Genomic DNA, 13,029 nt, shown 5'->3' on the forward strand with positions numbered 1-13,029 from the left:
ATCAGCCTGCACAGTACCGTCCTGATGATGTCATTGCAACCATGTGACCCGCGCGGGGGAACACACAAGAAGCCGACCAGGAAGCCAGCCTGGCGAGGTCGGCTTCTGCAGCAGAGGACACCGGGAGCCACCAGAGCTGTGGCGAGGGCACATGACGGCTGCCAGGGGCTGTAGGAAGCCCCAGGTAAGTGGATTTTTTTTTATTCTGCCTGGATGTAACCATTAACATCTGCAATATAGTTGGCAATACTCAAATTATTACCATAGCCAACTGATGCCACCTACTGATAGTGAGTTACAAAAAGAAATATGAAACAGTCCACAACAGAACTTTTTATCGGACTTCCTTGAAAAGAGAGGGGGGAGGAATTGGAGAATAGCACTGCTATGATAGATATTTTATTGCATCCAAAGTTTCACCTATACAGTTACTAGATGTAGGATCCACAAATAAACTATTGAAAGCAGGAGTTAAAACAGAAAGTACCACAAAAAAACTATAAGGTAGTTCTATGAAGCATACAGCACATCCAGGGGAGTCACTACAAATCACAGGGCCCCCCAGCAAAACTGATAGGGCCCTGTAATGTACACACTCTTTCCCTTGCCTACCCCTTGTGACCCTCACAGCCTGGGGGCCAATCTTGCAATGGTCATAAACCAAGTGTGGGCACTATAATCTTCACACCCATAACACATGTAGCCACAAAAACACCTGATCTGAAGGATAGACCCTTTATCAGCGGGAGTGAAGTAGCAGTTTGGGCCCCTTACAGCTCTGCCCCCCCCCCCTCCCCTGCAGTCACACCCCTGGGCACATCAGCATGTGGCCGCGTGCTGGTCTAGAAGATGCAGCAAAGTTAAAGTATAAATAGCCCTGTCAGAAGTTTTTGTGCCAATGTATACATTGCAATGTTTAAATGACTTCTTGCACAGATGCCAGCCATCCTATTAAGGATTTTATCCCAGAAATTTGTTCCAAGAATCTATAATGCTACCTAACCATATTCCACATTAAATAATCTGACGTATTTCAGAAGTAAGACAGTCAACCGATTTTTTCCCCCAGGAGAAAAAAAAAAAAGAGCCAATATTTGTGACCCTCAAAACTGACATGTACTGATATTAATACTTTTACCATAAAGTGTCCTTTTCTTTTACATAAAAGACAGTGTGTAACTAAGGAATAGGTCAGTAGCTATGGCACTGAAGCTCCATACACATGCTCGATCCACGCCGTGGCAAAACAAGCGATCGCCAAACAATGTCAATGCACATATGAATTCAACAATGGCACAGCGATGCTCTACCAATTAGATCGTTAGCGGAAATACTAAACTGCAGACCCGGAAGTGCATGACTAGCCACATGTGATCTGTGTGAATGGAGCGATCATTTGGTAACGACTAACACCCATTATTGTCCAAATTGATTCCCCACAATGTCACATTTCAAGCGATAGTGGTCAAGCCTATATACAGAGTTTTTCTGTTTGTTTTTTTAAACCAGGGAGGCAAAGGATCTCCTATACCCCAGTGCAGGGCTTCTCGCCATAGCGCCAAGGTTCGGCGCGGTTACAGCAGCAATTTTATAGTACGCACCAAGCGTAAAGGTAATTTGGGGATCTGGCAATTGCCGAACTCCAAATTACTTCTCCCTCCGACTCGGACGGAGGGGGAATAGTAATTAGCGCCACCCCAAATTTGTACGGCAGCAGGGTGAGCAGTCATTTGGCTCACCCTTCGCCAAAATGATATGCACCCAAAGCGAATGTACGCCCTATACCCAGCCCACTTCCACAGACAGCTTTGTTCAGAAGTACAGTATGCTAAAAAAGCAACAAGTAGATTAGTAACTTAGATAATAAAAGTGTCAGCTAGAAAACAGCACTGCACTTCCAGAACTGTACAAATGTTCAGCAGCAAAGTGCCTTGGATATGTGACTATTATAGATGTGTTCCCATAGCAGAGAATGCACAGGAGGCACCAGGCTGTCCAGCTCCAGGCACTATGGGTAGAGGGTGACATACAATGTAACCAGGCACAGGAGGTGATCAGCGCTTTCCCAGCAGCCGGTGACCATACCTTGTAGGTGTTCTCAGTGATCCAGGCCACGGTCTCTGGGTCCCGGGACATGGCTCCGGCTGTAGTCACACAGGGATGGCAGACAGACACAGGGACGCTCCGCACACCTGCTGCTAGCTGTGCCCGCTACTCCTCCGCATACCCGCCGCAGCCTCTCTCCGCTCCCTCCGGAGGCGCCGCACTACTGTCACAACTTGCTGCGGACAGAGCGGGAAGGTGGGGCCGGTGAGGTCAGCAGCAGCAGCAGGTGCCGGGAGGGGACGTACCTGGGCGGAGGAGGAGCGGAGGGCGGTGTGCTTTGGTGACAGCACTGCTGCTCCTGCAGGACGCTCTACTATATCTGCAGGCTGCACGTTACATGGCTCTCAGGTGGGGATCCCTGCTGGAAACTTTACAAACAGTGCAAGTACAGTCAGCAACTGAAGCGAATCCGAAGGCATAACAACAAAAGTTGTTTAGGTGATACTGTATACGAAGGTATACAGTATGGTTCTGATCCAGCTCTGGAACATGCCTGAAGAAGAAACTTAAAGGGCTCTATTCATAAAACCTTCCCGCAAGTTTTCCGCTCAAAACAGCGGATTTTCACGTCCATTTAGCAAAGTGGGCATTCATAAAAGCTGTTCCCGCATGAAAATCTGCGATCCCCCAGCAGAGTGAGAAATTTCCGCCTTCTCCAGTGTTTTTCTAGATTTATCTAGAAAAAGTAACAAACTCTAGAAAAAAGTAACAAAATGGCCATTCATAAAGTTTAGAGGAAGCGGTATGTGTACGGGAAATACCGCTTTCTCTGATTTTGCGGATTACATACAAGTGAATGGGACAGACCTCCCAGAGAGAGCAGTGCACGGAGGGACTCTGCCGGCTGAAGTGTTTCCGCATGCCTTCCGACAGCTTACCGCCAGCTTTCAGCGGGAGATCTCCGCTCTTGCATCGCAGCTGGCAAGATTTTTTTGAATGACCACCCAGAAGTGTAAAATACCGCTACGGTATTTTCCCTCCAGGAGTTTTTTCGCCACAACTTTTTTATGAATAGAGCCCAAAGTGAACCTAAAGGCAACCAAAAAAAATGAGATTATTTCACCTGGGGCTTCCCTCAGCCCCCTGCAGACGATCGGTGCCCTCGCAGCTCCGGTCCGATGCTTCTGGACCCGCCGGCGACGACTTCCGGTTTCGCCGTCACCGGCCGACAGGCATGGAAACGCGAGTGATTCTTCGCGTTCCCATGCCTGTCGGCCGGTGACAGCTAAACTGGAAGTGTTCGCCGGCGGGTCCTGGGCCATCGGAGCGGAGCTGCGAGGGCACCGATCGTCTGCAGGGGGCTGAGGGAAGCTCCAGGTGAGTTAATCTCATTTTTTTTTTTTTGACTTTAGGTTATCTTTAAAGTTTGGAAAGCTTGCAAAGGAATCTTGTACAGTTAGTCATTAAAGGGAACCAGAGATGGGGACATGAAAAAGATTTTATACATACCTGGGGCTTTCTCCAGCCCCATACGCTCTGATCGATATCACGCCGCTGTCCTCCGCTACCCGCAGCTACAAGATCCGAGTCCCGTCACTCACGTCATCGGAGCCAGCTATGCAGGAGAAGTGCGCCCTCTACGTATCTCTCCAGCGGCTGCTGCAGAGATACGCAAACAGCGCACCTCCCTTAGGCTTAGACTGGCTCCGACTGACTGCAGAGAGGGGTCCCGGTTCTCATAGCTGCGGGCAGCGGAGGATGGCGGCGTGGGATCGATCAGAGCGTATGGGGCTGGAGAAACCCCAGGTATGTATAAAATCTTTTTCATGTTCATCTGGAACTCCAGTGAAAATACTGTAATAAAAAAGTGCTTCATTTTTACAATAATTATGTATAAATGATTTAGTCAGTGTTTGCCCATTGTAGAATCTTTTAAATCCCTGATTTACATTTTGACATTTATTACATGGTGACATTTTTACTGTTGGCAGGTGATGTAGCTGCTGCATGTTTTTTTGGCAGTTGGAAACAGCTGTAAACAGCTATTTCCCACAATGCAACAAGGTTCACAGACAGAAAACTGCCAGGAGTAGTACTCAAGAGTTTCTTGTGGGAGGGGTTTCAACACAATATCAGTCATACAGCACCCCCTGATGGTCTGTTTGTGAAAAGGAATAGATTTCTCATGTAAAGGGGGGGGGGGGGGGGGTATCAGCTACTGATTGGGATAAAGTTCAATTCTTGGTTGGAGTTTCTCTTTAAAGGTATCACTTAAACAACTTTTGTTGTTATGTCTTCAGATTCTCTCCATGACTAATACCGGACCACATGCAACCAGCTGAAGTGAGACGCCTAAGGCTGTGTAATGGTGGGGAGCAGCCCCAATGCACTCTATACATAACAACTGACATGGTGCACCAAAACCTGCCTAGGACAACCACAGCATTAGAGTTGCAAGAAGGAGATGGGGAACAGTTTGTTAATGATTACTACTGTTCAAAGCATATATAGAAGTCATCATTACCACCACAGGACCAATAAAGAGCGAATACTGCCATAGCTCCGATCCGAACTGTCCCTCTTTCGGAGAGGCTCCTTGGGAGCCAAATCAAGGCAGGGCTTCTTTGTCGCGTGCGGCATAGCGCATGAGTTTGGCACAGCTATAGCAGCAATGCTATAGTTACAGTGACCAGATTTTCCTGGGCCCAACCTTGGAAAGTGAAGGGGGCCATTGGGGTAGTATAGGTGCTAAGATACGTCAGTGCGCGCCACAGCAAAAAAAAAAATGGGCGTGGCCATGTGGGCGAGGATCACTGCAATGTAACGCATAACAGTGAGGCGGCAGGTCAGAGTTTCCTCCCACAGTAGTTAGGCAAAGTGACTCTAAGGGTAATTAGACATTCCGCAAACACATAAGGAAGCAGTGTTTCTGCCATGATGTGATGAGACAGAAGATTTGCATCATGGATGTGCAGATGATAAATCAGCAGAAACGGATGCTATTTATTAGCATACCATTTAGTAATCATGAGACAACAACATTTTAAATGCTGCAACAATAATCCCAAAACAGCAAATGTAGCCAACTATGACCATCAAGTAATAAATGCAGCAACCGTTACCTCTGACACATAAAATGCAACAACCGTTACCTCCAACACATAAAATACAAGAACCAATACCTCTGACACATGATATGCAACAACCCTTACTTCTCACACATGATATGCAAAAACCCCTACTTGCGATACATGATATGCAACAACCCCTACTTTCGATACATGAAATGCAAGAACCATTACCTCTGACACATGATATGCAACAACCCCTACTTCCAACAAATGAAATGCAGCAAATGATTTCCCCAACACATGCAATAAGGTAAATGTTACTTTTGATATATGAAATGCAGCAAATGGGAATTTAGGCAAATATCACCTCCCACGCATGTTAAAATTCAGTAAACATTTCTTCCCACACATGAAAAATGCACATACACGTAAATATTCAGCAAATGTTACCTTAGACATAATTTAATTAAATGTTCCGGCCCACTGGGTGCTGGCGGGATGGAGCTGCTGAGTAGGGTGGGAGAGTGACACTGGATGTGGCTGAGAAGGTGACACTGGGTGGTAGGAGGGTGACATTGACTAGAAGGGGAGGAGGGTGACAATGGGTAGGGAGGAGGATGACACTAGGTGGGGAGGAGGTGGGTGACACTAGTGGGGTGTGGAGGAGGGTGACTGACACTAAGTGGGGAGGAGGGTAATAGGTAGGTGTCCCAGTAACGGTAGCTAGGCATAGCATAGGTAGGTGCCCCAGTAGCTAGGCATAGGTATATGTCCCAGTATAGGTAGCTAGGCATAGGTAGGTGTCCCAGTATAGGTAGCTAGACATAGATAGCTAGGCATAGGTAGGTGCCCCAGTATAGGTAGCCAAGTATAGGTAGGTGCCTCAAAAGGTAGCTAGGCATAGGTAGGTGGCCCAGTATAGGTAGCTACTAGCTAGGCATAGCATAGGCAGGTGCCCCAGTAGGTAGCTAGGCATAGGTAGGTGCCCCAGTAGGTAGCTAGGCATAGGTAGGTGTCCCAGTATAGATAGCTAGGCATAGTACGTAGGTGCTTCTGTAGGTAGCTAGGCATAGGTAGGTGTCCCAGTATAGGTAGCTAGGAATAGTAGGTAGGTGCCCCGTAGGTAGCTAGGCATAGGTAGGTGTCCCAGGCCAGTGTACAGCATAGTAGATATAGGTAGCCATCCGGGGAGCGGGGGTAAAAGTAGCCAGGTGGGCTGGGAGGGAATGGAGTATAGGTAGCCAGGACGCAGGGAGCTGGGGTAAAAGTAGCCAGGCGGGCAGGGAGGGAATGGGGCATAGGTAGCCAGGACGCAGGGAGCGGGGGTAAAAGTAGCCAGGCGGGCAGGGAGGGAATGGGGCATAGGTAGCCAGGACGCAGGGAGCGGGGGTAAAAGTAGCCGGGCGGGCAAGGAGGGTGATCGCTCTGCCGGGAGTCACGCGCCTTTAACTTACTTCCTGTTCCTGCGGTCCATGTGGAACGCAGAACCGGAAGTATGCGGCGCATATGCATACCCGGCTTCAGGGAGGGTGGGCAGAGCAGGTGGGGGGCGGAACTAAAGCAGCCAGACGGCCACTCTATTGGTGGATGGGCAGGGAGGCAAGCTGGGGTTGAGGCTGATGCGGCCGAGTGGCCACGCCCTTCTGCATGGTGGCCAGAGTCCTGCGGCCGGGACAACCTGCGGGTAAAAGCGGGACGTTTCCCGGGACACTTTGCAACCTGGGACCGGGAACCCCGAACCCGGGACGTCTGGTCACCGTACTATAGTCCAAACCTTGCACACGGGTAATTCAGGCAGGGGACACACTTGTCTTTCAGTTTTCTGCACGCTTTTTTCTGCAAACCAGGTGTGTTTCTATGCTGGAAAACGCACACGTTTTTTCGCTGCAGCTATTGTAATTGACAAAATGTGCAGAATCATGATGCAGACTGTCAGGTTTTTTTCTGCATGCGAAAATTACATTAGGGCTTGATTCATTAAACCCATATAATGGCCGTTATAGCGTGCTTTTTTGTGTTTGGGCACTATCGCGAATTTTCATGCAATAATTCAAGTTTTCGCGCAACAATTCGCGATTGCATGCAAACGCAAAAATGCGTGCAAAAACGGCCATGATATGAGTTATTACGGTTTAGTGAATCAAGCCCTAAGTGTGAACTAGTCCATTAATTAACAGAAAATACGTACGCAAATATTCAAGTGCGTTCCCTGCCTCAGGGATCCAACAATTGCCGGACTCTGAATTACTTCTCCAACCAAGTTGCTATGACTTGGAGGGGGAATAGTACTGGAATGGCCTGGAATTTCACTGGCAGCAGGGTGAGCTGTCATTCGTTTCACCCTGCGCCAAAGTGCCTGCAGCTGTCCTGTGCCTGTGCTGGTCCGCAATAATGCTAGCCGCTAGCTAGTTTCATTTTTGCCGACTTAGAGTCGGCGGGCCACTGCGCCTGCCCAGCCTTGTCTCTCAGTGGCAGTCACAAAGCAAGGATGAGATTCTCATCATGGCCCCCCTCCTTATATACAGGAGGGACTGGCCAAGGTTCCCCTCTGTGATTGGTTGCTTGAGCTTAGGCTGGGAGCCCTCTAAATGGCTCAATGATGTCATGGACATCATCTCCATGGTTACAGTATCCAGATTCGGATATCCGACAGGTATTCGCGGATATCCGTGTATGCGACCAAATATCTGCGGTTTGCTATACGGATTTGGGCTCAGGTATCTGGAATCCGAACAGATAGCTGAAAAAGTTTGGATTATCCGTGTTACCCGGATATCCGGAATCCGGATGAGCAGCACTGTAGGCAAATGCCATTTTTAACCTCCTGAGGACCGCGGTGTTAAACCCCCATAGTGACCAGGCCACATTTTACTAATTGGGCCACTGCAACTTTAAGCCCCCACCCCCTTTTCTCCTCACCAGCAGAGCTCTCTGTTGGTGGGGTCTGAGGGCTCGTTTCCACTCGAGCGAATCTGCATGCGTTTCCTGCATGCAGATTCGCTCAACCAATACAAGTGGATGGCGCTGTTTCCACTTGTCAGGAATTCTGTGCGGCTCGCTATGCAGAAAAAATCTGCACAGCAGAGCCGTCAGAATTCGCACGCCGCACACCCGCACGCGAATCGTCGGTAATGTAACTAAATAGGAAAACCGCAAGCTCTTTAGTCTTGCGGTTTTCCCGGCGTTTCCGCGTGCGATTTCGTCTAAAAACCCATGTCAATGCTTGCCGGCATTGACATGGTTAAAATCGCGTCGTTAAAACTGCGGGCGATTCCGCGTGAAAATCCGCATGGAAACCGCATGCAGATTCGTTGACGCGGTTTCTGCGAGCAAATTGCGCCGCTCAAGTGGAAACGTACCCTGATTGTTCCTCAGTGGGTTTTTTTTTTTTTTTTTTTATAACTATTTATTTTATTAGTTTAAATTTTACTATTTTTTGTATTTATTTTATACTCCCCCTTCCCTCCCTTCCCCCGCCAGCCAATCAGCGTGATCGGCTGTCATAGGCTTTAGCCTATGAAAGCCGATCACTTTTGTGCTACAGAGGGGACAACACTGCTGCAGATTGCAGCGCTGTACAATGTTTATAGATGGCGATCGCCACTGGGAGACTGAAGGTGGAGTGGAGCTCCGCCTTCCAAGTGGAGACGCATCTCCTGCTAGCCCCATAGATAGCCATTCACGCCAATTGGCGTGGAGCAGTCCTTGGGCTGCTGCCGCATTCGCGCCAATTGCTGTGGAGTGGTCGGCAAGAAGTTAAAAGAGAATTAAGACAAACAGCATCCAGATATCTATTACTTTTAAGTTTAAGTTTCCTTAAAGCGGACCTGAAGTCAGAACTCTTCTCTTCTCTAACAGATACACAACAGCATAATAACCTTTAACAATAAAAAAAAAAAAATGGGCTTATCTACTTATCTGCCATAGGCAGTCATGTGACACGGGAGGTATCAAATTACAACTAGTGATTAGACACAAATGAGGGTGAAATACACAGGCTAAACTCTTTAAATACATACAGGGTGCATTTCTGTTATGTTTTCTCTGTGTCCTGTGCAAGAGTTCAGGTCCACTTCAAAATAAATGTCCAAGAGCTCCTTTGGCAGCCATTCTCTGTAATAAAGATTTCTAGATCTTCTTACTCTGGACCCACCTACAGAATTTGTTGATAACTCGATTGGCTAGGCCTCTTCAGGTCATGTGACCACATTTTCTAATTTGATTTCTAGCTGGAGAGCACCTGTAATGTGTGATTGCTCTGCTTATAATGATATTATATGGTTTATTTAAAAGTGAGTAGTTGGGAGTTTATAGATATTTGTTTTCAATGTCAGAACAATTTGAGTTTGACAGCATTTGTCATAAGAAACTAAAACTAGATAAGCACATAAAACCAGAAAGCAACTTTTTTTTTACTGAGTTAAACCCAGTCTAAGCTGCAAGCTTTCCTGTTGGTCACAGGGACTTGCTGCTGCATGTCATTGATCTTTGGACTTTGTTAGTGGACAAACCCTACAATACTCTGTAGATTATATAGTAGCTGCCAGGGATGTTTATGGTAAAGAAGTTGTAAAGAATGTAATGTAAGGCATTTGCCTTCGTTTTATACCTTTGCTATTTGCAGTTTCATTTTTGGCATAAATAGAAAATCTCTTCTGCCAATTTTTTTTTCATGTTTGCTGAACTGACATTAACTTTAGAATGACAGTTAGGGCCCTTTTCCACTAGCAATCGCTAGTGATCGCGCTAAACGCTAGCGATTGCTGAATCGCAAGTGCAGGAAACTTCCCGGCGATTGCATTCACGATTTTGCTATGCAATGCACTGCATAGCAAAATCGCGGCAAAGAACGCTCCGCGGTGCGATCGCGTTTGAGTCAAAAACAAATCGCGGTAGTGGAAATTACCTACCGCGATCCCTATGTTAAAAAGCAAACCGTAGCGATTTGAAAATCACTAGCGGTTTGCGATTTTGCGATTCAGCATCACAAACGCCGCTAGTGGAAAAGGGCCCTCAATAATTCTGTAATATGTCATCCAGGTCATGTATAATTAACAATCTTTATTGGGACATTCAGTAAGACAAATTATTGAAAGCTTATCACTCTGATTTTTATTCCAATTACTTAACTATTGCTTTGCTTTCTCTTCCCAAGTTGTCTCTCTGTAAAGTTGTTTTGTGAGGATAAATTCTAAACTGAATTGACAGTGGAAATTGGGATACAAACAAGGTCAGACATATTTGTTTGCACCTTTAGAATGACTATACAATAAATCCTATAGTCGGACACTAGATTTGGTTGCTGTGGGTTTGGGTCTTGGTTATCGACCTTCTAGTATGTTGTCTGTACGACACTTTTTGTCTGTGCTTCTGGTGCTTCTCCTTATTCATGTAGATTTAACCAGTTTCCCTAATTATTATTATTATTTAGTATTATTTAGTATTTATATAGTGCTGTTATCTTCCGCAGCGCTATACAGAGTATATTGTCTTGTCACTTGACTGTCCCTCAGAGGGGCTCCCAATCTAATCCCTACCATAGTTATATGCCTATATGATGTAATGTATGTATCATAGAGTAGGGCCAATGTAAGGGGAAGCCAATTAACTTATCTGTATGTTTTTGGGAAGTGGAAGGAAACCAAGGTGCCTGGAGGAAACCCTCGTACATACAGGGAGAATATACAAACTCAGTGCAGATAGTGCCCTGGCGAGAATGCTAACCACTACGCCACAGTGCTGCCCTAATGATAAAGCCCCTTCTTGAAACCTATCCTTCCCTTTGCATTAACTCCTCCTTTGCACCTAATCTATCCCTAACCTCCCCATTTTTGATTAACCTCCTTAGCGGTAACCCCGTGCTGGACACGGGGTAAGCCGCGCAGGAGGATTTCTCAGGCCCCACTGGGCCGATCTGCAAAAAAATTTTTTTATACTCGCAGCTAGCACTTTGCTAGCTGCGTGTTACTCACAATCGCCGCCGCCCCGCGCCGATTCACCGCTACCCACCGCATCAGAGGGTGCCCCCCCCCCCCCGAGTCCCGTGCGCTGCCTGGCCAATCAGTGCCAGGCAGCGCTGAGGGGTGGAGCGGGGCTCCCTCTGACGTCGCCATGGTGACGGGGGAAGCCCTCATGGAAATCCCGTTCAGCACGGGATTTCCGGATGGGCATACGCGCCGTCGGCGATCGGCGCATACAAGGGGACGCTGCAGGGAGGGGGGAAGCATGTAGCTAGCGCTAGGCTAGCTACATGCTATAAAAAAAAAAGGTTAAAAAACCCCTCCCGCGCCCTTCCGGCCGCGGGAATCAAACCGCCAGGGAGGTTAACATGTTCACCATGCCTACGCATAGAAGGAGGTTTACCGAGAAAATGGTTGAAGATCAAAGTTCAGTTACATTTTCACGTTTGTGTTTTTCACCCCTAATAAACGAGTAAATGCGCTAAATGTGCCAAAAATGGACACAAAGATGTGATTCAGAGTGCCCCTTTAGGCCCAGCCTGACTTAAAGGGGAACTGAAGAGAGAGGTATATGGAGGCTGTCATGTTTATTTCCTTTTAATCAATACCAGTTGCCTGGCAGCCCTGCTGGTCTATTTCTCTGCAGTAGTATCTGATTAAAACCAGAAACAAGCATGCAGCTAGTCTTGTCAGATCAGACTTATAAGTCTGAACCACTGAAACACCTGATCTGCTGCATGCTTGTTCAGGGGCTATGGCTAATAGTATTAGAGGCAGAGGATCAGCAGGGCTGCCAGGCAACAGGTATTGTCTAAAAGGAAATAAACATGACAGCCTCCATATACCTCTCTCTTCAGTTCCCCTTTAAAAACAAGAAATATTCTGTCAGTCTAGACCAGTCACTCTCTGCTTCACAGGAAGGGGTTGTTTATTAATCCTTCCCTGGAGAAGGGTGCAATAAACTTCCCTAGCAGATCCCCCTTACATTATTTTTGGTTCTACTTTAAAGACAGACAGAGAAGTCCAGAATCCCTCATAAATTCTTAGCTGACCAGAGCCACATACCTTCACGTATCCTGATAGGGGAAATTACTTATAATTAACCTTGGAATAAAAGAATAGTCATTTTACTAAAATAATTAGCTTTCCATAGATGCCAGACGTGTCAAAATTATCAGATGTGCACTAGATCCGATCGGGGGGTGTCTGAGCCACAAAGCGTTTGGCACTAGGGTTGAGCTGAAATTTTCGAAATTTCGCGTTACTATAATTACGCATGCGAAATTTGCTATTACGGTGCGAAATTATGGTAGCGTAATTGCCATTAAAATCGTAATTGATAATACCGTAAGCGTAATTTTCAACGCGTAATTTCGCGTTTCATTCATAACGTAATTTCACGTACAACTATACCGTAATTTCACGTTAAACCATAACGTAATTTCGCATTTCTTCGTAATTTCGCGAATTTCGTAATTACTTGTTAGCTATAAAAAGAAATACATTTTAATTTTCAAAAATGAAAGTAATTTCGTTTATAATAGTATAATTACTAGACACAAGAAAGTGTCTGGGTATTGGAGATTGTCCAATCATATTACAGGCTTCTTTTGAGATACATCCTAAACAACCAATTGTAGTTTGACCCACCCTCCTAGTATAGGAGTCTGTGTTCATCAACAGCCAGACAGAGAGTGATATATATTTCTGTTTATTTCTGTAAGTACTTGTTTTAAGTGTCAGTAACAGGCAGACACATATAACCCCTGTATGTAAGTTTTGTGTTTTCCACTGAGCCAGTGAAAGTTATTTGGATTTATTTTCCTTTTTTTTTCTCATTTTCGTTTTTTGTACTTTTAAATTGTTTTATTTAATTTAATTTTGGTAGTTTTATTTTTTTTCCAACAATTTCTATTGTACTGTTGCCCATCCCCTATAATAAAGTTCTATCT

The 13,029-nt window shown here is 46.1% G+C and overlaps 1 protein-coding gene across 1 annotated transcript in view; it reads right to left on the minus strand.

Moving 5' to 3' along the window:
* The window catches only part of BAIAP2L1 (BAR/IMD domain containing adaptor protein 2 like 1), a 149,787-nt gene extending 147,482 nt beyond the window's left edge, over positions 1-2,305 (minus strand). The window contains exon 1 of the mRNA XM_068244575.1: positions 2,086-2,305. Within this exon, the coding sequence (XP_068100676.1) occupies positions 2,086-2,136 (51 nt within the window). The 5' untranslated portion in view covers positions 2,137-2,305. The remainder of the gene's footprint in view (positions 1-2,085) is intronic.
* Positions 2,306-13,029: the final 10,724 nt, after the last annotated feature.

This window comes from Hyperolius riggenbachi, chromosome 7 (assembly GCF_040937935.1).
Source record: "Hyperolius riggenbachi isolate aHypRig1 chromosome 7, aHypRig1.pri, whole genome shotgun sequence".
In the NCBI taxonomy this organism is placed as follows: domain Eukaryota; kingdom Metazoa; phylum Chordata; class Amphibia; order Anura; family Hyperoliidae; genus Hyperolius; species Hyperolius riggenbachi.